At 36.4% G+C, this 24,019-nt stretch overlaps 1 protein-coding gene across 1 annotated transcript in view; it reads right to left on the reverse strand.

Annotated features, from left to right (window-relative positions):
• The window catches only part of Slc4a10 (solute carrier family 4 member 10), a 246,997-nt gene that overhangs the window by 107,605 nt on the left and 115,373 nt on the right, over positions 1 to 24,019 (reverse strand). Inside the window, exons 3-4 of the mRNA XM_051184581.1 lie at positions 16,834 to 16,980; positions 5,815 to 5,953 (exon numbers count right to left, since the gene is read on the reverse strand). Coding sequence (XP_051040538.1) covers positions 5,815 to 5,953; positions 16,834 to 16,980 — 286 coding nt within the window. The remainder of the gene's footprint in view (positions 1 to 5,814; positions 5,954 to 16,833; positions 16,981 to 24,019) is intronic.

A 24,019-nucleotide genomic window follows, 5' to 3' on the forward strand; every position in this document is an offset into this window, starting at 1 on the left:
CAGAAATAACAAAGTAAAAGGGGGAAAGCCCTAAGTCTTCATTCTACACAAATAACTGCAGGCAATTAAGGAATGATGAGAGAGAAAGAAATCGTCTTTCCAAGGAAGAATACAATGAGTGGTTATTCAATAACAAATGGTCATTCCTGAAAACATATATACATAAAAATACAAATAACATTATGTAGACTGAGCACGCCACAGTTAGGAGGGTTTAGAGCAGCAGTTCTCAACATGTGGATCATGACCCCTTTAGAGATAACATCTCAGATATCCTTCATATCAGATATTTAAATTATAATTCATAACACTAGCAAAATTACATTTATGAAGTAGCAATACGAATAATTTTATGGTTGGGGGTCACCACAACATGAGGAACTGTATTAAAGGTCATACATAGCATGAGGAAGGTTGAGAACCACTGGTTTAGAGAGAGGAACAGTGAGGATAAAACATTATAATTATAATTTCAAAAATTAAAAACATAAATCTCAAAAATGAGTGCTCCTTAGTAATAAATTGGAAATTTGATTTAACTAATTCACTGTAAAGTTTGTCTAATTCACCACTCATTCACCACCCCTCCTTTCCTGCTAACCAGGATCATCTGTATCCTGTAGCCAATAGACAAGAAAGAAATGCTTCTACCCTTAAACAGGGATGTTTTAAACATAAAAAGGGTAGTTACACCACAGCATTATAGAGGTGGACTTATATATTGCTTTTCTGTTACCAAATAAAGATGAGCAAATGTATCATGTATTTTTGAAAAATCAAGATTTTTGTTGTTGTTTCATTTTGCTTTCTTTTTAATGAAGTTTGGTTTTGTTTTTAGGCTCTATTCATTTGTTTGCCTGAAATTCACCATGTAGACCAGGTTGGCATCTAGCTCACAGAGATCAACTTCTTTGGCCTGAAATTAAAAGAGCATACTACCAAGACCAGCTCACCTTATTGTTTTGGATGCAGCTGGAAAGAGGTAAGGTTTATTATTTTATGAAAAGTTAAGACAGTAACAACAGAATTTAAATCAATTTAAATCACAAAGACAAAAACAATAGAAAAAATGACATAATGGGTAAAAGGAATATTATTTCATAGGTAAAAAAATAAGCATATATAATATGTAGTTTCACTAATAAAAATTAAATAATTATATGTTTTATATTTGAAATAGAAAAACAGAAAGAGTTAATGAGAATCGATGATTTGGAGGGAGTAAATTTATACACCAATGGTGGATGGTTAAATATCTCAAATTTACAATAGTAATTTTGTATAACTATCACAGTGAAAGAAAGCAAACGCTTTCTTTCTTTAGTACATAAAATTCTGCTATTAAGAATTTATCCTCCACTAAATGATATTACAGACTTTGAAGATCCCCATGTAAGGCCTCACCCTCCCTGGGGAGCAGAAAGGGTGTGAGATAGAGAGGGGGGCAGGAGAGGAGAGGAGGGAGAGGGAACTGGGTTTGACATGTGAAACAAGATTGGGATATATATATATATATATATATATATATATATATATATTTTAAATGTAAAAAAAAAAAAAAAAAAAAGAATGAATAGACTGGCTGCAGTCCTGACAGTATCTCCAAGGACAAAGGTGCTGTAGTCTATCATTTACCATGAATTTGTAGGCTACTTAAACTATAGCTGGATGAACCAAAGCAAAGCCTAATTGTATAAAGATTTATTTGTTTGTTTATTGTTGTTGTTTCTTCAAAATGAAATATAATTACATCACCTCCATAAAAAAGAATTTATCCTTCACAAATAAGTACAATATAATGCTAATATATATATGTATAAAAGATCATTACAACAATTTTATTGGGAAAAGAAACAAACATGAACACCTATCCAGTCTGGCTAAGTAAATTTTATCCATCTGGTTTAATGTAATGACATAATTTAATGGAAATTATTCAAAAGACCAATATGGTATGTATTCATTCATATATGGATTTTACACATAGAGCAAGGGATTACCAACCTACAATCTACAACGTCAGAGAAGCTAGGAAACAAGTGGATCCTAAGAGAGACAAACATGGTCCCCCAGAGAACGGGAAAGGGACAAGAACTTCTGAGCAAATTGGGAGCATAGAGAGGGGGGGGAAGGAGTTTGGAGAGAGAGAAGGGGAGATGAGGAGGGGAGAAGAGAACATGAGGGAGCAGGAAGATGGAGTCAGGGGAAGAATAGAGGTGAGCAAGAAAAGAGATACCATAATAGAGGGAGACAATATATGTTTAAAGAGAAATCTGGCACTAACAATCTAAGCAATAGTGGAGAGGCTACCTTAAATGCCCTTCCCCAATAATGAGATTGATGACTACCTTATATGCCATTCTAGAGCCTTCATCCAGTAGCTGATGGAAGCAGAAGCAGACATTCACAGCTAAACACTGAGAAGAACTCCTGCAATCCAGTTTTAGAGAGAGGGAAGTAATGAGCAAAGGGGTCAAGACCAGGCTGGAGAAACCCATAGAAGGGGCTAACCTGAACAAGGGGGAGCTCATGGACTCCAGACTGGGAAACCACCATAGGGCCAATCCAGACCACCTGAACGTGTCAGGAGGTTGGACACTCTATGGGGCCTCTGGTAGTGGATCAGTATTTATCCCCAGTATACGAATGAACTTTGGGAGCCCATTCTACATAGAAGGATACTCTCTCAGCCTAGACATGTGGGGGAGGGCCTAGACCCTGCTCCACATGATATGATAGACTTTGAAGATCCCCCATGGAAGAACTCACCCTCCCTCAGGAACAGAAAGGGTCAGTGGGGGGCAGGGGAGGAGAAGAGGGAGAGGGAACTAGGATTGACATGTAAAACAAGCTTGTTTCTAATTTAAATTAAAAAAAAAAAAAAACAGAGAAATTTCCTACAAAACCTAGGAAAGGGCTACCAGTACTGTGAAAAGATACTGAATTTCTTTTATTAATTGGAGAAAATGAAAATGGATAATTTTAAAGAAAATAAAAGAAAGTTTAAAATTTATATGACCAATTGACCAATATAGGAAACACTATAGGTATATGAAATGAAAAGTGAGTTTAACATTTTATAATATAAGTTGAAAAGGGGGAAACATGCGTATTAAGTTTCACAAGGAACTTTTAATAGTGATACCCCTTGAAGGAGGCATAAATTTAGATAAACAATGTTGCCTACTATTTCATACTTTTTGAATCTTCAAATATTGGCAGTTTGCCTTTCTCTCTCTCTCTTTTTTTTTTTTTTTTTTTTGGTTGTTTGTTGGTTTGTTATATTAACAGGGATTGCCTAGAAGAAAAAAGAAAATCCTTTTTTTTTTCCCTTTAAATTACTTCAGTGTAGCTAAGTATGTATGGTGGTGCACACCTTTAGTCTTGGCACTTTAAAGCCAGAGGCAGGAAGATCTCTGAGATTGAGGCCAGCCTGGACTACAAAGTGAGTGAGTTCCAGGATGGTCAAAACTACACAGAGAAACCTTGTCTCAAATAATAAACTACTTCAATGTCTTTAAACAAAATATCTATATAGACCGCTCAAACATATATTCAATAAGCATTAAATGGTCCAGTACTGATCATTATAATCATTATCACTCATTCATCAATAACATGGTTAAACACTTAACACTAACTGTTGGACAGAGTTAAGGCAAACTAGTACAGTTGGTTTCTGAATGCTGTTTCAGCATGAGGCCCCTAAGGAAGGCATTCAAGGTCAAAAGCTGTCTGGTTAGAGCTGTCTTACCATGGGAAATAGATTAACAAAACAATAACCACTGTAGTAATTGTGTACTTAATAGCATACCCTTTCCCTCTGCTGAACATATCACCCCTTCTGCTTTTCTGTTTGACCAACTCCAAACTCAACCATCAAGAGTCAGCTTAGGAAGGGTGCAGCTCAGCTCTATGATACATCTGTTTTTAGCTTTTCAAGAGTCATTACTTTTTGAGATTAAAATAATTACATAATTTGCACCTTCCTTTTTTTTTTTTTTTTTTTCTTAGTTACTGTTCTGTTGTTGTGAAGAGATACCATGACCAAGGAAACTCTTATAAATGAAATCATTTAATTAGGGTCTTGCTTAGAATTTTAGGGGCTTAGTCCTTGATCATCAAGACAGGAAGCAGACAGGCATGGTGCTAGAGCAGGAGCTGAGAGCTTTACATCCTGATCCATATACAGCAGGCAGAGAGTGAGACACTAGGCCTGGTGTGAACTTTTGAAGGTTCAAAGCCCACCCTCAGTCACACATCTTCTCCAACAACTAAATAATCACATACATGAGTATTGAAGCATGATTCTCATTCAAAGTACCATGTATTTCCCTCCTGTTGACCCTCTCAAATATTCCTCCTTGTTCTCTTTCAAATTCATGGCCTCTTTTTTCAATAATTATTGTTATGTTCACAATAAGTAACCTTATATAGACTAATCAGCTTGTATTTATATATTTAGAAATACATATAAGAATACAGTGTGTGTGTGTGTGTGTGTGTGTGTGTGTGTGTAAAGGGTATGATACCGAGAGGGAAGAGAGGACATAGAAGGAGTTGAAACAGAAAAAGGGATAGATAGATGAATATGATGTAAATACAATACCCATGAATGAAAATACATTAAATTAAAAAAATTTTAAAAATGAGCCAGCTCAGAAGTCATCCATCCTGTGTAGCTATTCTTACTCTTTCTCTGCTACCCTTGTGACAAATGAACTTGTCATCAAGAATGTGGCCCTAAAATTAAAAGTATTTAACATGGCATCAAACAGAAGCTTGTAAAGAAATGAATCATCACAGTAATTTTTGTTGAAAAAAATCTAAATTTCTATCAATATTGGCTAAATAAAGTTCAGTTATATAGCAATGAGATAATGTAAAAAATTGTATATATTTATGTTGCTGATATAAAAAGATGTAAGACTTGCCTACTACATACAAAATCTGTATTTTTAGTTAGATGTCATGTGGATCATAGTCATATAAAAACATGGAAATCAGTAGACCAGGGCAACTCTAGGCTTTCCAAGTTTCTATGTATTTTGTAGTCACAGCATTCACTACACAACATTTACTACTATGTCATTGTGTCTAGACAAAGACGGTGAGATTATTGACAGTAAGATCTAATGCCTTTGCTGCTGCTATTTCATACAGCATTTGATACTCTATAAATGATTACTAAATACATGAATTTGGTGTAAATGAGCACAAATTAATGAAAGGTATATGTTGTAATTCACTGATTTTATTGTAATTCATTAATTATATGGCATTACCAAAATATTAATTACAGATGATAGAAAAGGTAGTTTTTAAGAAGACATTAAAAACATTATATTTAATGTATTCTTATCCCAGAAAAACAACTTAAAATATTTTTATTCATTCCCAAATACTACATAAAATTGAAGATTATAACTAAAGCTCTTTTCATGTTTACTCTTTATTTACAAAAAAAAGCCCCACAGTGAAATTATGATATCACCAATTTGCGTGTAAGTCAGAAGCTGAAACGATAGAAACAAATTACTTTTGATTTCCATTGTTGTTTTGATGGTTCACAAACCATGTTGCTGTTTATCTTTAAGACTGCTGCTGTAGCTGACTCGGCATCACTGTTTAATTACTGCCTTCAGATGTCATTCTGACCCATATCCCATTATAAGATCTTCCCAGGACAGATGAGTAAATTCAGAAAACTATAACAACCCTAGAAGCTTGCAGAATTGTTGCACTGGGACTCTATTCTTCTGATGACCTAATTTATAAAGAAATATGCTCTCACTCTATGACCCAAACCTTTACCTGGCTGTTTCTCGCCATTCGGCATCTTCCCCTTCGCGCCAGCAAATTTCATCCAGTTCTGTGAAAAGGTCATGAGGAATGTGCTCCTCGTCGTCATCCTCAGTTCCAAGAATAAACTGTACCCGCTGTGATGGGGTATCTATGAACAAACACACAGAAGCACATGTATTTATCATAGCTGCAAGCTTTAATGCCCCAGCTTATAGTTTTGATACAACCCCAACACCTTACTCCTTGTCTTCCTCACCTGAGCATTCAACTTGACTTAACATAATACTGTCTAAGATAATTTGGAGCCACAAATATATAAATATATATGCATAGAAAGCCTGTGTAGGAAGAAATAAATTTGTCTACATCATAAATTACATGATTTATATACAAAGAAAATATCACATTAAACCTAAAAAGAAAGAAAATAATTAGAGTCATGCATAGCAAGATTACAAGGTATAATATTCCACTCAGATCATTCTTAAGCACTAGAATATTTAGGACTAAATTTATGGAAACAAATAGAAGGCCTGTATTTTATAGACTATAAAACCTCACAAAATGAATATACAAACAAAATAAAGACACCTTTTGAAAATCTTTGGATACATGAGGAAAATAAGAATATAAGGAAGAGGAGAGCACGTTAGACTTGATAGACATGCACATAGAAGTCTTACTAGGGGCTAAACAGATCACTACAAGAAACTACAGTAAACAGTAGATAGTCAGTAGTTGAATTTCCTGAATTAGGAAAGACTATTAGAGAAAGAATGAAGACCAAAACACAGCATAGCTCATGAGGCAGAGGGATATGGTGGATGGGATCAGTGCAGAGGAAACAAAGAAACTGAATAAAACAACTCTCCATCACTCCTAAAGAGAAAGGCTACATTATATGAAGCAAAATAAAGGGCCCTGTTCTTTGATGTACAGGCTCATACAAGCCATTAAGGATACTTGATTAGCTCTTTCTGAAATTCTCATAAAGATCAGATATCATAATATGATAAAGACAAGCATTACTGAAGAGACTGGGCATTGCAGAGGCAGTGTTGGTGTCCTGTTCAAGAGAAAAGGCATATATAACCCAATAAATAGGTATGCAAGAGGCAGTGTTTGATGTCCATTTCAAGAGCAAAGACAGGCATTACTGAGAAAATTGGGTGTGCAAAGCCTGTGTTTGATGCCAGGTTCCCTGGGCCAGGTAAGACCAAATTCACAGAAGAGTTATGATAAAGGTTTACTCATCAGAGACCTCAGAACTAATATGGGCCTTTAGTGTTTTTGCTGAGGCCTATAGAGGGACATGAACTTTTTGCAATGGAAGAGGCTTTAGCAGGCTAGCATCATCTATACTGGCACATCACTCAGATTCATAAGGTGCTAAAGCAATCATGACATGTTAAGAAAAAAGCAGGCAAAGATAACTATCCAGCCCACTAGAAATAAAATGTGACAAGATCTATGCCCAGTAAGAATTCTCAGGCAGATAAATAACAGAAAGTCAAAAAATTCCATTTGTGAGTTTCTGGAAGGCTTTAAGCTCTGAGAAGAAGTTCAGGAAGAAAAGATCAAGAGATGAACAACTACTCCCTAGAGAACAATGAACAGCCACCACATCACCTCAGCAGATGCCAGCTCAGTGGATCCTCCCCTGGGCCAGGGTACAGGGATAGATATATAATGCTTACCCCTTCCTGGAATAAACTGAGTATGTTGTTTCAACTTGTTCATGGTGTGATGGGAAAATAGTTCTGGATGAGAGCCTATCATAGCTAAGAAGCAGATTGTAGCAGCAGCCATGGTGGTCAAAAGAAAAGGCAAGAAGCACAAGCCAGCACTCTCAAGACTGCATGGGGAAATGCACAGAAACCTCCTTCATGTATCACATCCTAGGATGAGGAAGCTGTATGGTTCATCAGATATATATATATATATATATATATATATATATATATATATATTTAGTATTGTTCTTTCATCTAACTAAGTTACTATATAGGACCTTCCAAACAATGGATGGCAGTAGCATTCTCACATCTTACCCAACCTTTGTGAAAAGTTACCATTGCATAATGTTAACCTTTAATGGTCTCCCAATTTTGTAAAAGCATCTGGAAGAGTAGAAAAGGCTATAGGGAAAGCTAATACAAAGGCAGCTTGCATGATTGAAAAAGGAGTCTAAGGTTGCTGGGTGAAAAGTGCACAGGGCTGGAAACAGAGACACTGGTGGCATTTAACTAGTGAAGTCATATTACAATGGATGTGTGGTGGTTTAAAGGAGAAATGTCTCCCATAGGCTTACATATTTCAAAGCCTGGTTCCTGGTTGATGGACCTATTTAGGAAAGTTGAAGGACCAGACAACCCCAAGTTTAATTTAGAATCTGGTTGTATACAGACTAGAGGAAAAACAGGACAAAGAACAGTATAATCAATTAACCAGCTCCCTGCACTATCTTTGAATCGAGGAGCAGCCAGGCTCACTGTCTATCACATGAGTCCTGCTAGCAGCAAGCAGCTTCATTCCCTATTTCTGTGTGCTTTTTCATCTAGCATCAGAAGCTTGTTAGTTAGATAATATGATCTCTCCCATGGACTTAATCAGAACTTTCTCATGGCTCTCAAGGAGACTGAAACAAGCAAGCTGGAACTCTAATGCCTTATAAGTCAGAACAGAATCCAGATGGAAACTGAGTCACTTATGGGCTTCCACACACTAAACACTCAGAAAAAATATAGGGTATTAAAAGCTGCAAAAGAAAAACACCCAGCAATATATAAAATCAGGCCCTATGGGATAATAATGATTTAATAATGGAGATTCTGAAAGCCATATGGGCCTTGATGGATATTCTACAAGCTCTGATAGATCACAGATGCAGAATACTACACCCAACAAAAGTACCAATCACAATCAACAGGAAAGAAAATAATTCGCAAGTTTTATGAAACTTATTTTTTCTGGATAGATATCATTAACCAAAATTTAATCAAGAACAGATAAGCAACTTTTTTTTTATTTTAAATGAGTTTGCTCTTATCCCAGTTCCCTGTCCCTCCCTTTCTCCATCCCTCCCTCCCTCTCTCTCTTCTTCCTTCACTTCATTGCATCCCCCCCTCACCCTCCCACCCCACTCCCACCCCCAACTCCACAGGGAGGGTGATGCCTTCCAGGAGGGGTCATCTAAATCTGTCAAGTCATTTGGAGTAGGGAGGGACTAGGCCCTCCTCCTACCTCTAGGTTAAGGGAGTATCCCTCCATGGGGAATGTCCAATGTCCTTTTGTGCACCAGGGATACATCCTGGTTCCACTGTCAGAGGTCCCTTAGACTGCCTAGGCCTTCTAACTGAGACCCATGTTCAGGGGGTCTGAGTCAGTCCCATGCTGGATTCCTAGCTATCATCTGGGGGCCCATTTGCTCCTTGTTCAGGTCAGCTATCTCTGTGGGTTTCTGTAGCCTGGTCTTGTCCTCCCTCTCTGCATCTGGATTCCAGTTCAGCTCAGTGTTTAGCTGTGGGTGTTTGCTTCTGTTTCCATCAGCTACTATATGAGGGCTCTATGATGGTGGATAAGGTACTCATCTGATGGGAGATGCCATTCTGTATATGTTTCTCATACTGGTTAATAATAAAGCACTGTTGGCCAATAGGAAAGGAAGATAGGAGGGACTAGGAGACAAGGAGGAAATAGGAAGTAGGAAGGAGGAGTCAAGATGGAGAGTCTGGAGAAAGCAGTATGCCGCCGGCTCCCCGGTAAGAGAAATACATAGATCAGCAGAAATGGATTAATAATTAAGGCAGAGCTAGCCGATAAGAAACTAGTAACTGGCCAACAGTATAATATCTAATACAGAGTCTCTGTGTATTATTTGGGGCTGGTGCGGCGGCGGGACAAGACCAGCGGCGGCGGGCGGAAAAACCATACACATTACAAATGGCGCCCAACGGCGTTCGCGTGGCTCCTTTAAGGGAAGATTCCTGACTCAGCATATGTGGCAAAAACCCGCAAGGCTTTCAAGAAACTCTGCTAACAATTTATTGGTGTGTATGAGAGATGGCAATGGCAGTGACCATATCTCCAAGCCTGCAGAATGCTTTCTGGGTGGCAGCGCAGACCAAGGCGGTGAACACAGCTTTCTGTGCTGGCGGGTAAAAGTACCCGCCACCATCTTTGGTAAACCGAGGCTGACACAGCTATGACTTTCATTTTAGCAATGTTGTTGTTTACCAGATAAAGGACTTGTGGCCAGACAAAGATAAAGATTTACAGTAAAGACAGTTTCATATTAAGAAAAACCTCTAAAGATTTACAGTGTGTTTTAAAATATACGTAGACATGAAAAAAAATGGTTTTAAAGAGACAAAGAGGAACTGGGTGTTGTAGCACACGCCTTTAATCCCAGCACCCGGGAGACAGAGGCAAGCAGATCTCTGTGATTTCAAAGTAAACCTGGTATGCAGAGTGAATTCCAGGACAGATAAGAGTTACACAGAGAAACCCTGTCTCAAAAAATAAAAGTAAAATAAACAGAGTAATAATAAAGCCATGTAAAGATGAAAAGCTCAGAGAGAATCTGGTTACTGTATGCTATTGTGCTGTCTCTGCATTGTTTGACTGCTGAGAAAATAACAACTGATAAAGGAAATGCTGCTGGATTAATTCAATTTATATATTTTAAAAATGCTTTGACTCAAAAATTTAAGTTCAAGGACAAGTTACTGGGGAAAAGGATTTCTATTTTTGTTTCCACAGAAATTAAAAAACTGTGGATTCCTTCCAGACTAATGTGGTTTGAGCAAGCCAGACCCCCTGAAACAGAGTTCCTGATGATCCAACATTCAAAACAGCTTGGACAAGGCAGTCTTACAGACTACAGCCAGGATTACTACATCTTCTTAGGATCCCCCATGACAGCGCCCCCTACCAGCAGGAAGTAGTTTAAAAAGAACGACGCCCAAATTCCCAAATATTGTTTATAAATGTTTGTTTTCATTTAATGGGGTTGGTTATAAATGGTTAATGATCACAGCCAGTTCTTTTTAAAGGTAAAAAGGGAATTATGGTGTAGATATGAATACTTTGTATTGGAATGGATTTTCATTTACTGATACAATTTAAGGTCAATGTTGTGATATGTATATTTCTCTTCTTGTTTAGGTATTGTGTTTATATAGCTCATTTAGAAATGTAATGTGTAATGTAGTACAGATTATAGATAATTACTTATGATAGTCAAAGCTTAGAGTTAAGTTAGTTAGGTTGTTCAAGATACACAGAGATGTATTTGAGATAGATAGGCATTCTTCAAACCTTTCAAAGACCTACAGAATATGGCATTTAAAATGGTTTAGGGTTTTCGTGACAATGAGACATAATTGCTCTTGGCAATACCACCTGCAACAGAAAGGAAGATGGACATTGAAGAAACTCGTTATGGAGTTTGCTTTCAATATGGCAAGTCTAGCCATGTGGACAAGATACTGTTCTTGTCTGGACTGTTTGACTTTGTGCTGTATAAACTGGACATGCAGGATTCACAGAAAAGTGACTGCTGATTCAAGATGGACATTGCTACAGAGTTCCTGCTTCATGGAAGAGTCTGCGAGACAGTATGCAGGACACAGAAAAAAGTGACTGTCAAACTGCCAATACAAAAAGACAGTTTAAAGTTTCCTGCGTTGCTGACGAGTCAGCTAGACACACTATGGCCTATGGGCTGAAGATGGAAGATTACAAAAGAACTTCGGGTGACCAGGCAGTGAGTTGTCTCTGTCATTTCTAGAGTTTATATACTATCCTTCTGTGGTCTTTGATGGAGTTGAAGACAAATAGTTATGGTTATAGTTTTCCTTAGTTAGGTTTAAAGATAAGATACATATAGGACTGTAGATTCACAAATATAGGATAGATGATAAAATAGTTTCCTTTAATCTTGCTAAATGTCAATGGACTAAATATTGTTAATTGTGATTCTTATTTGATAACTGTTATGTGATATATTTTGCTATGTTAAGGTTAAAACCCTTCTTTTTATTTAGACAGAAAAGAGGAGATGATGGGAGATGCCATTCTGTATATGTTTCTCATACTGGTTAATAATAAAGCACTGTTGGCCAATAGGAAAGGAAGATAGGAGGGACTAGGAGACAAGGAGGAAATAGGAAGTAGGAAGGAGGAGTCAAGATGGAGAGTCTGGAGAAAGCAGTATGCCGCCGGCTCCCCGGTAAGAGAAATACATAGATCAGCAGAAATGGATTAATAATTAAGGCAGAGCTAGCCGATAAGAAACTAGTAACTGGCCAACAGTATAATATCTAATACAGAGTCTCTGTGTATTATTTGGGGCTGGTGCGGCGGCGGGACAAGACCAGCGGCGGCGGGCGGAAAAACCATACACATTACACTCATCAATCTCATTATCAGGGAAGGGCATTTAAGGTAGCCTTTCCACTGTTGCTCAGATTGTTAGTTAGGGTCAATCTGTAGGTCTCTGAACATTTCTCTAGAGTCAGTTTTCTCATTTTATGGAACTTTTATCCAGTAATCCATAGGTAGTAATTCACCTCTATAGAAGGTGTTAGAAGTCTGAAAAGGTTAACCCAAGAAGATTCAAAAAATAAATAATTACACAATGGTAAATCAAAAGAGGGTTAAAAACCACAGCATAACAAGAAAATAACAGGAATCAATAAACACAACTCATTGATAACTCTCAATACTAATAGTTTCAATTCCCCAATAAAAAGACACAGACAAACACATTGGGTTGGAAAATGGGATCCATCTTTCTGCTGCATCTTAGAAATATACCTTATCATCAAGAATATACATCAACTTATAATATGAGGGTGGAGGAAGGTATTCCAAGAAAATAAACCCAAAAAACCCAAATAAAGCCAAAAAACAAGTAGATGAAGCCATTTTAGTATGGGATTAAACAGACTTCAAACTAAGAGTAAACAGAAGTGTTGTGAAAGGACAATATATAGTTACGAAAGAAAAAGTTCCAAGAGGACAATGCAATTCTAAAAATTTATGAATCAAACACAGGGGCACCAAAATTCATAAGAAACACTATTACAGCTAAACCTAAATATCGACACTTATGGGGTTACTTCAATGCCCCACTTACCAATAGACATGTCACCCAGACAAAAGTGAAATAGAAAAATACTGGTGTTTGAATAACATTATAAATCAAACAGACCTTCAGACATGTAATATCCAAACACAAAAGAATATACTTTCTTCTCAGCATTTCATATACTTGGACACAAAGTAAGCCTCAGTTGTAAAATAACTCTCTACATCCTATCTAACCACATAGAATTTCAGCAATAGAAACAACAGAAAATATACAAGCTCCTGGAAATTGAATAGATACTATTTAATGAAATATAGGTCAAGCTGGAAGTAAGAAATAAGTTTAAAACCTTTTAGAATTGAATTAAAATTAAAACACAACATACCCAAACCTATGGGGCATAATGCAGGCAGTTTTAATAGGCAAGTTCATAGCACTAAGTGCCTATATGAAAACTGTAGAGATTTCATTAGAACTGCAAGAAATAATACACAAAAAAAAGAGAAATAATCAATGAACCAGCAGAAAATAAAAATCAGGACTAAAATCAACAAAATAGAAACAAATAGAACAAAACATGAAAACAACTAAAATGATCTATGAAACAAAGAGTTGTTTCTTTAAAAAAAAAATCCAACAAGCAAGATTGGCCGACCCTTAGTCAAATTAACTAGAAGATGGAGAGAAAAGATCCAAATTAATAAAATTAGAAATGAAAAGGGAGACATTACAACAAAATAAACATTATCTCCAATTGTTAGAAATTATTTGGAACATGAAAAATCAACAAATGAAATATATTCATAATATACAAATATTTAAAACATCAGTAAGAAAAAAAATCTAATTATAAAACATATAATTTTGATAGTCAATTCATAGGGAAATCTATCAAAAAGCATGTGGATTTCCCCAACTCCGTTGTTGATAAAGAAATATAAATTAAAGCAATGAGGTTTTATTACTCATATTATCAGAATATTTGATATTAAAAATAACAGCATTATCAACTCTCAAAGCCCATTCCCTTTAGAGTGATAGCTTGCTCAGCCTAGATACAGGGGGAGGGCCTTGGTCCTGCCTCAATATGATGTGACAGATTTGTTGACTCCTCATGGGAGGCCTCATCCCCTCTGAGGAGTGGAATGGGTGTGGGTTGGGGAGAAGATGGGGGGATCAGGAGGATGGAGGGAGGGGGACTGGGATTGGTTTGCAAAACAAATAAAAAAAAATAGTTTTGAAAAATAAAAGCAAGCCAGGTGTTGGTGGCACACACCTTTAATGCCAGCACTCAGGAGGCAGAGGTAGGTGGATCTTTATGAGTTAGAGGCCAGCCTGGTCTATAAGAGTGAATTCCAGGACAGCCTCCAAGGAGAAACTCTTAGAAAAAAGTGTAAAGTGACATCAGTTAGAGTGTAACTATGTATTTAATTAGGAGAAGGTATTTGGTATTACCTATTACTGTTAAAATTGAAAATACACAGACTCCATGGTGCAGCAATAACCAATCTTACTCATACATATAAAATGTTCACTGACAGACATAAATAAAAGTATCCACACTTCATTCATAGTTGCTCCTACACTCTGTTTCTATCAAGAGTAAAATGCTTAATACACAGGGTACATTTGTATATTACATAAAAATAAAAATGAATAATAAAGCTATATCAAAAACTTTTGTGAGTTATACAAAAAGAATATTGCAAAGGGGCCTCATGAAGGATCTCTTTTGTATACATTCAACAACAGGAACACACTTCATTTGAGAAGGAGGATATCAAGCCTTCATAGAGACATGAGAGTAGTAATCGGAAAAGAGCAGAGTGGATTCTGGGGTCAGCTCAGTTGTTTGCTAATTGGGTGTTTCTGAGTAATAGTTCAGTGAGTTGTGCAAGTGTTAACCTATGTTTTAGCACCTGTGAATGTTGCTATCATACTGAGGAAAATAAAAAAAATTTAAATATTTCCTATCTTTCACCAAGTTGGGAGTTAAAATAGGAGGAAGAAGCTATTACCTATCAAAAAAAAAATAGCTCTTTCAATTTAGGTTTTTCTATATCTGTTTCATTTCACCTGAAGTGTGCATTCAACTTGCCATCTAAACCTAGAAAAGTCATCTAATTCCAAGACTGTACTAATACACACAGTATATTTGTGTACCACATTTTAAATAACTGGCTAATAGAGTTTATATTCTCAAATTTATTTCTACTGCTTATAGATTAATCAGCAATAACTGACATAATCCTCTTTAATCTTCCTGTAACATTCTTTGAGAGGCTGAAGGGAAAAAATCAATTTTCTGAATTTCATTCAATGTAATTCATATTTTCAGTGACTGTAAGTTCACTCTTCAAACTGGTCATTCTAAAATACTCATTAACATTTCCACATAAAAACAACATTTAATTTACACAAAGTGAGTAAAGGATGACTCAAAAATTAATAAGATGTTAAACTGAACAGTTTCCATTTGTTACAGTAAAGAGAAGTATTAAATATTTGCCATAACATTTTCATGAAAACTACTGTATTTATTGACAACAGCATCAAAAGTAAGGGGACAGGGTAGGGGTAGTCAGTAAACTGCTTCTTGAGCAAGCATGACAACTTGAGTTCAGATCCCCAGAAGGCACATATAAGCCAGGTCTGGCAGCACATGTCTACAACCCCAGAACTATAGGAAAGTGAGAGACAAGGACTCCTGGTACTTGCTGACCAGCTAGTCTACTGACTGGTGAACTCCAAGTTCACAAAGAGGCCTTCTCTTGGGAAAAATAAAGGTGATGGCAACTGAGGAAAACACCTGTCAGAGCTTCTGACCCTCCATATGGATGCACACACACATATATGAATATGCATATGGACACACACACACATACACACAAAGAAAAAAGTGTATATACACATGAACACATAAACTTAAAATTGTTTAAAAATTCAAGTGATGTAACCTTATTTGTTGTTAGAAAATATTTTCTGTAATCAAACATCCTCATTGCCACCACTGCACAACCAATCACTTTTTAACATTCTAAGAAATCACATTCCAGCTACTGGTTCTGGTTAACTGAAAGCAGTCATCACTTGTCTGTGGCATAAGAGTACTCACTCTTAGCTATATAGAAGGTCTTTCCTTCAAAAATAGTCAGGTTCTTAAAACCCCAAGGCACATAACAAACGGCATTATGTCTGATGGTATGGAGCATGTGCCAGGTGAGAGAATTCTCAGGATACCAAACTCCAAACACTTCTCCAAAGACATTGTTAAATTAATGGCTGACCTAGAAATTGTAACTCAAATTATTCAATGTTTCACTGACTCACACACCACTTTACAACATATGGTGTGAAACACCCAGATTCCAGCAGATAAACCTCATGCTCCATGGAGTCTTTCTGTTTATTCTTCAAGTCTGTGGAAAGTAAATTCTGAACAAATTTGAGGCGCTTGCAGTAATACCTTATAATATTTTCTTTGAACACCTTCAGAATATTTCTTTGAAGCTTTCTCTCAGTATAGAAATATTTATCATATGTATTCACTATACAGAATATCAAATCTCTAAATGAGTGTGATAGTGTTTAGAAGATGGTTTCAATCTCAACATGTGGCTGAGTATTTGATTTTACCCATTGTAGGATAGTTTTCAAGCAAATGACTGATCCTACTAAAGAAACATGGAAAAAGTGATGTGCAGTAAGTTTTGTCATTTAGAGACTATCCCTGAACCAGTGTAGTCCATAAAGAGACAGATCTTAGGTCTAAACCTCTGTAAAGATACTCAAACAGTTTGGGAGGAAATATATATATTTATTTTATATATATATATATATATATAATATATTTATATTTATTATATATATTATATATATATTTATATATATATATTGGGGGAATAATTTAATAAAACGAGAAGAATGATACTTACCAAAAGAAGGTGACTCTCGTCCATCCTCTAGTCCCGAATCTCTCTCTCTGTCCCTCTTTCTGTGCTTATGACCACGATGCCTGTGACGACGATGGCTTTTTCTTCCACCCAGGGGCACATGAACTCCAATAAATAATGTTCGATGACCTTCATTACAAAATAAGTGCACAAGTTAAAACTCTCACTATTCCAGAACATAGAAGATGATGGTTTCCATTTTTAAGGGAACTAAGTTCAATTTAATTCAGAACAGTAAAATACTTTTGAGTGTTTTTGGTGCATAAAACTTAGTGCATAGTATTACATTTTAGTATAGTTTTCTTTTAAAAGATACTTAGTTCAATATACCACAGATGTAAAGCCAAACATTAATAATATTAGGTATTTTGCAACTACCTTTATTATTAACTATCTTAATGATTTCTCCAATATCATTCACTATACTATAATTATAATTATAGTCTTCATTAGAAAAGATATCTGGCTGGGCGGTAATGGTGCATTCCTTTAATCCCAGCCCTTGGGAGGCAGATGCAGGCAGATCTCAGTGAGTTCAAGGCCAGCCTGGTCTACAAAGTGAGATCCAGAACAGCCAGGACTGTTACACAGAGAAATCTTGTCTTGGAAAAAGAAAGTATATCTGCTTTCTCCCTTTACTTCATTGTTTGATTTTACCTATTTACAATAAAGATTACAATAATGTCCCAACTAATGACAAGATTTTTTTTTCAGTCATTATCGTTATTGTGTTTTGTTTCATTCATATTGTTTCCTTTGTTGATTCCTCTTGCATTTACTCATTAAAATCGGGGGAATTAATTGTCTATCCTTGTGAGTGTGTGTGTGTGTGTGTGTGTGTGTGTGTGTGTGTGTGTGTACATGCTAAAGATTCTAAGACCTATTCTTTGATGTCAGACTTCTCTCTTAAACTCACAATCTACAGATTTCCCTATCTACTAGACATATTCACTTAAACAACCTTCTCAGGGGCATGTCTTTATCAATAAGTCTATGAAACAGATATTTTTTTTGTTCCAAGTAGGAACTGTTATATATTGTAATGAATATGCCACCTATCTATTCATTGCATGCTCTCTTCAGTATCCTGTGGTATTGTCTAGTTCTGGACTATCATCATCTGTCATAAAGGTTATTAGAACATCTATCATCCCTTTATGCATTACATGTAGGTGTAGCATCAATAGTGAGGTAATTTTTATGGAAAGTTTAAGATCTTATTCTAGATTACATCCTAAGTAAGGTGGGTAGGGCTGGAGAGGAGGCTCAGCCATTAAAGACTATGCTCACAAACAAAATAGACAATGAGGGTCTATATTCTAATTTGAATAACCTACATATCTAGAATTTACTTTAAATATCAAATTAGTTCATTGGATTTTACCTAACTGCTTTAATCCTTATGTACAAAGAAAAAGTTGCACATAAATAGCTATAGTAATTTTATTCCCAGCTACATATGTCACTTAATAGGAATAAGTACATTTATTTTCTAAGAAAAAATAAGGAATTAATGAAATTTTTACAAATAAATAAAGCACAACTTCAAAAAATTTTATTGTGTTATTCCCTTAAGAAAACACAGCTCTAAAAACTTTCCCAAGTGCAAAATACTACATAGGCCATGATACCAATACCTGGAGCTATATGTCTCCTCCCAAACTTCATATATTAAATATTCAACCCTGATTGTGACTATTTTGGAAGCTGGGCATTCATAGAAGCAATTACAGTTAAACAATGTTATAAACAACTTAGATCCAACTAGCATTCTGAAAAGAAGAGACAGTAAGGACACCAATCAGTTTCTCAGTAGAGACACAGGAGTGATATGAGAATATAATGAGAGACTGCTGCCTACAAGTCAAAGCAAGATTCAACCTACCACTGCCATAGACTCCCAACATCTAGAACTGTAAGAAAATTAAATTCTATTGTGTAAGCCATTCTGTAGCATCTTGTAATTGCACTCCTAGCTAACTAACACACAGAGAGAACACTAACTAAAATTCTTATGGTAATGTTAAATTTCAGGAGACATTTCATTAAATTATGTGATTTATTAGATATTGCATGAATATTAGTTAGGCTGATAGTGTTTCCTTCAAAGGAATAAATGATCTACATAGTTTTAGTGGCTATGAATATACTAAAATTATGTTTTTAATTTAAAAAATATGAATATTTATTTTGAGGCAGAATCAAAATACCTCTAAGTTCTAGAAAGATTAGAACCAAGAAATTATATTCTTCTAACCCTGAAAGAAAATCTGATGTTATGTTTATACATTAGTTAGTGATATTAATAGCATTAACCTGACATTATTATAGATCAATCCTCTGAAAAACACCAAGATAAAAATAGTCTCTATTGTTTGTTTGTTTGTTTTTGTATTGCTGAATGGATCCACATAGGTAAGTAAAAACAGAAGTTGTTCCAACTAATTCACTTCAGAATGCTAAAATGCACAGCTTTTACTGGTAATGAGGACTTTAGACAAGAAATAAAGAATATTAATTCATATCTATCTGCATCTCATCTTGTTTATCACTGCACTCATGATGACATTGCTCTGAGATGAGGCAAATTAAAAAGTAGCAACTGAAAGTCAGCTTTCTGAGCTTGAGTCAAACGCTTACATTCAAATCTGCCACATGTTTGTATAAGCTTGTTTAGTAAACATAGAATAAGAACAATTAACATGAACTTCACTATAAAAGTTGCTTCTGATGCCAAATTCTAATGTTGTGTTTTTGAATTAAATAAAGAACATAAATACTTAAAATTTACTGATATTCAGGAGATTTTCTACAAAGGTATATCACACCTTGACCTTTTGGCTAAGATGACATATATGTAGTATGTACAAGTATGCAGATAATAGAATGGATAGGACAAAATGTTGAACAAAGTATCTATTACACAGAAGACAATGATATTTGTTATTTTCCTTTCTGTTCACACTGCCAACCATCAAGGGCCTAATGGAATGAGAAGGGACAAGAAAATGTCTTCCTGTTTATTTCTATATTAACCCTTGCTTAAGAAACAAAGGAATCACTTTAGATCATCTGTGTTTCCCACAATACATATCCAACACTGCATTTTCTCATCCATCACTTAAGAAGAAAAAGAATTCAAGAAACTAATGATGGACAAAACAGACAAATGGAAAAGAGCCCAAGGAAAGGCACAATGAACATAGACCCATTCATTTCCACGCTCAGGAATCCCATAAAAACATTAAACTAGAAACAATAATATATAAGCAAAGGACCTGTAGGGTAAAAGAGAAAATAAATATAAAATTAAAGTGATAAGATAAAATCAACAAGAAAAAGGGAAAAGTTCTGACATGACATTATGAGACAAGAAATCTCCAAAGATGCTGCTGAGTTTTCTTTTGGCCGCCTACTGCTGGACATGCAGTCCACTCTTAAGAATAGTTTGTTTCCACAGTGAAACTTTCTTGGAGGAAACTAAATTTTTATTTGAAAGTGGTTATCAACTGGAATTAACTTCTGGGTTAGAGATGAGAGCATGTGTCCACTTCTCCTTTCAGCTCTAGGGACCTGTCTGGAGCAGATCCAAGCAATCCCTGTGCATGCTGCCTCAACCACTGTCAGTTCATATGTGTTGATAATGTTGATTTAGAGAACCTTATTTTTCTGGTGTCTTCCATCCCTCTGACTCTTACACCTGTGGATGCCCATAAAGATGGCTGCACTTCATCTTGGCACAAGGGCAGAGAGTTCAAAGCTGTCAGCATGTCATAAGACCTAAAGGACAAAGGTGTGCTACAGAAAGATGTTTTGGTCTGAATCTGAGGTGGCTACTCCTGACTCTCAAGGCTAGAGAAGGAGAAGTTGAATCTGAGGTATGGCTACTCCTGACCTCAAGGCTAGCGAACAAGAAGTTGGAGCTAAGGTGTGGCTACTGAACCTTTAGAATAAGTGAGGAAGAAAGTCTGTTTGTTCCATATACATGATAATGTGTTCCCCTTTTTGGTTAAGGTATGTAAGAGTGGTGAAAAATAAACTTGTGGCATTGACTGTTCTGCCCTCATGACCTTTATTCTGCCTCTCTGTCTTTCTTTATTGTCTATAGCAAGACTTTCTCTCATCCACACTCCCTCACTCAGATACGGATTTGGGGCTGCTCGGCTGTCTCCGATTGAAGCCCCAAAAAGACCGCTCCTGACATACACCCTTTCTGCCTCTTCTCCCAGGGGCTTCCTTGAGCCCTTAGTAAAGAGATTTGATAGAGACATCTCCATCCTTTTGGGAGGTGAGTGCTCCAAGGTCTCTTACTCTGCATACTGTCTAGCTGTGGGTCTCTGAATTTTTTCCCATATGCTACAGGAGGAAGCTTCTCTGATGATGGTTGAACACAACACTGATCTATAAGCATAACAGAATGTCATTAGGAGTCATTTTATTGCTTCATTAAAGGAAAACCAACCAAACAAACAAAACGCAGTAGCATTTGGTTTTATCCTAGGACCCTGGACTATCTAGTCTCAGGTTCTTGATCACCCAAGCAGTATTGATTATGGATTTCAATTCCTGGAATGGGCCTTAAGTCAAATCAGATATTGGTTATTTACTCTTACAAGCTTGTGCCACCATAGCACTACCATATCATGCAGGTAGGACATGACTGTATTTCAAAGGGTTTGTGGCTGGATTGGTGCTTCTGTTTTGCCTTTGGTGACATGCAGAGTACATTCCTGTACCAAAGATGATAGAATATAGAGGTGAGGGCTCTACGTAGCCAATTGCTCAAAGTCTCCATGTTCAATGAGTGGCATAGCTGTTGACTTCAACAATGGGGCCTTGTTTTCTGTTTGAGGAGAGCAACCTGTCTTGGCAATAGCCTGGATTATTTGGAGATTATCATGGACCACTTTAGTCAACAACTCAATCAGAAGTAAGCCAACCCCAATACTGGCAGCTTCATTTAGTGACAAGAGAATGTCAGTTGGGGGCTCTGTCCCCCCAATATTTGGCTATTTCATTTAGGTATTCATTGTATATGTATAAATATTAGAAAGCTTCTACTTGTTGGGAGATGTCCTCCTGTATATATGTTTCTCTTATTGGTTGATGAATAAAAACATTGTTTGGCCAATGGAGGAAGGAAGACAGGTGGGACTAGGAGACAAGGAGAATTCTGGGAAAGGAAGGCAGATAGAGGACCAAAAAGAAATGCCATGGAGGGACCAGGAGGACAGGATTTCTCTGTGTAACTTTGCCTGTCCTGGAATTCACTCTATGCACCAGGCTGGCCTTGAAATTATAGAAATCTACCTGCCTCTGCCTCTGGAGTACTGGGATTAAAGACTTAGCTACTCTATTTCTTTTTTTAACCACTTTATCCTTTTTGTTTTCTCTCCCAAGCCTATGTATATTTTTAAACACACTATAAATCCTTTAGAGGTTTTTCTTCATCTGAATCTGTCTTTACTGTATATCTCTATCTTTTCCTGGCCACGAGTCTTTTTATCTTCTAAACAGCATGGCTAAAATTAAAGCAGCCATTTTAGCTGCTGGCTTTCCAACACATGACAAGGGTACATTTCATGCCAGCACTGGGAGCTGTGCTCACCACCTCGACTCTTAAACTTTGTTTGTCTGTATGAGTAAAAGCTCAATGTGTCATGCAGCATGATGTGTAGTTTGGAGATATGGTCACTGCTGTCACCAGCTGCTCATACACATCATTTAGTTGTTTATAGCAGGGCCTTTTAAAAGAACAACATGATCTACATGTCTATTTTTATGCTAGTACAATGCTGTTTTTATTAGTATATTTCTGTAGTATCATTTGAAATTGTGAGTGGTGATACCTCCTGCAATTCTTTGATTATTAATATTTTAGCTATCCTGTGTGTGTGTGTGTGTGTGTGTGTGTGTGTGTGTGTATGTGTGTGTGTGTTGCCATATGAAGCTGAAAATTGTCCTGCCAAGATCTGTGAAAAACTGTGTTATAATTTTGATAAGGGAATATACTGAATCCATTGGTGGGATGACTGTACTGTTTTGTTTTATTTTTGTTTTTGTTTTACTGTATTAATCCTAGGATCCACAGCATTGGAGATCTTTCCTTCTTCTGATATCTTCTTCAATTTCTTTGTTTAATGTCTTCAAATTTTTATCATACAAGTCTTTCACTTGGTTAGAGTTACCACAAGATATTTTGATTATTTAAGGCTATTGTTTAGGGTTGTTTCCTTTCTCAGTCCATTTTCAGTTGTATTTAGGAGGTCCACTGATTTTTAGTTAAATTTGTATTAGCTGAAAATATTTTTCAGCTGTAGGTAGAATTTTTTTGTTGTTGATTTTTTGTTGTTTTTAACATTCCAACCAAAGTTTCCCTTCCCTCCATCTTTCCAGTCTCCCCCCTACTTTCTGTCTACCCACATGCACTCCTCCTCCCCTCTTTCTCTTTGAATACAGGCAGGACTCCCATGGAGCCAGCCAAGGTATCTCATTGCACTAACAGTAGGCTCTTCCTCCTCTATAAAGGCAGGTCAGGCAGTAGGAGGAATAGCTTCCCAAAGCAGGTCAGAATCAAAGACAGTCTCTGCTCTCACTGTTAGGGATCTCACAAGAAGACAATGGGGCACAACTGTAACATATGTAGAATGCCTAGGTCAGTCCCACACAGGCTCCATGGTTTTCAGTTCGGTCTCTGAGGAGAACCTATGAGTCCAGGTTAGCTGACTCTGTGGGTTTCCTTGTGGTGTCCTTGACCCCTCTGGCTCCTACAATCCTTCCTCCCCTTCTTCTCAGGGTGAAATTTTGAAAGTCACTTATATATACTATCATATGATCTGCAAATAAAGATATTTTGAGTTATTCCTTTTCAATTTGTATCCCCTTGGTCTCCTTCAGTTGTCTTATTGCTATATGTAAGACTTCAAGAACTATATTGAATAGGTACATAGATTCTAGTAGACCAACTTACCTTGTTCTTGATTTTAGTAGAAATGCTTTGAGTTCCTCTCAATTTAAGTTGATGTTGGTTACGGGCTTGCTGTAAATTGTCTTTATTACATTTAGATATGTCCCTTCTATTCCTAATCTCACCAAGACTTTTATTGTGAAGACATGCTAGATTTTGTCAAAAGTCTTTTCTGTATCTAATGAGATAATCATTTTTGTC

This window comes from Phodopus roborovskii, unplaced genomic scaffold, assembly GCF_943737965.1.
Source record: "Phodopus roborovskii unplaced genomic scaffold, PHOROB, whole genome shotgun sequence".
Lineage (NCBI taxonomy): Eukaryota > Metazoa > Chordata > Mammalia > Rodentia > Cricetidae > Phodopus > Phodopus roborovskii.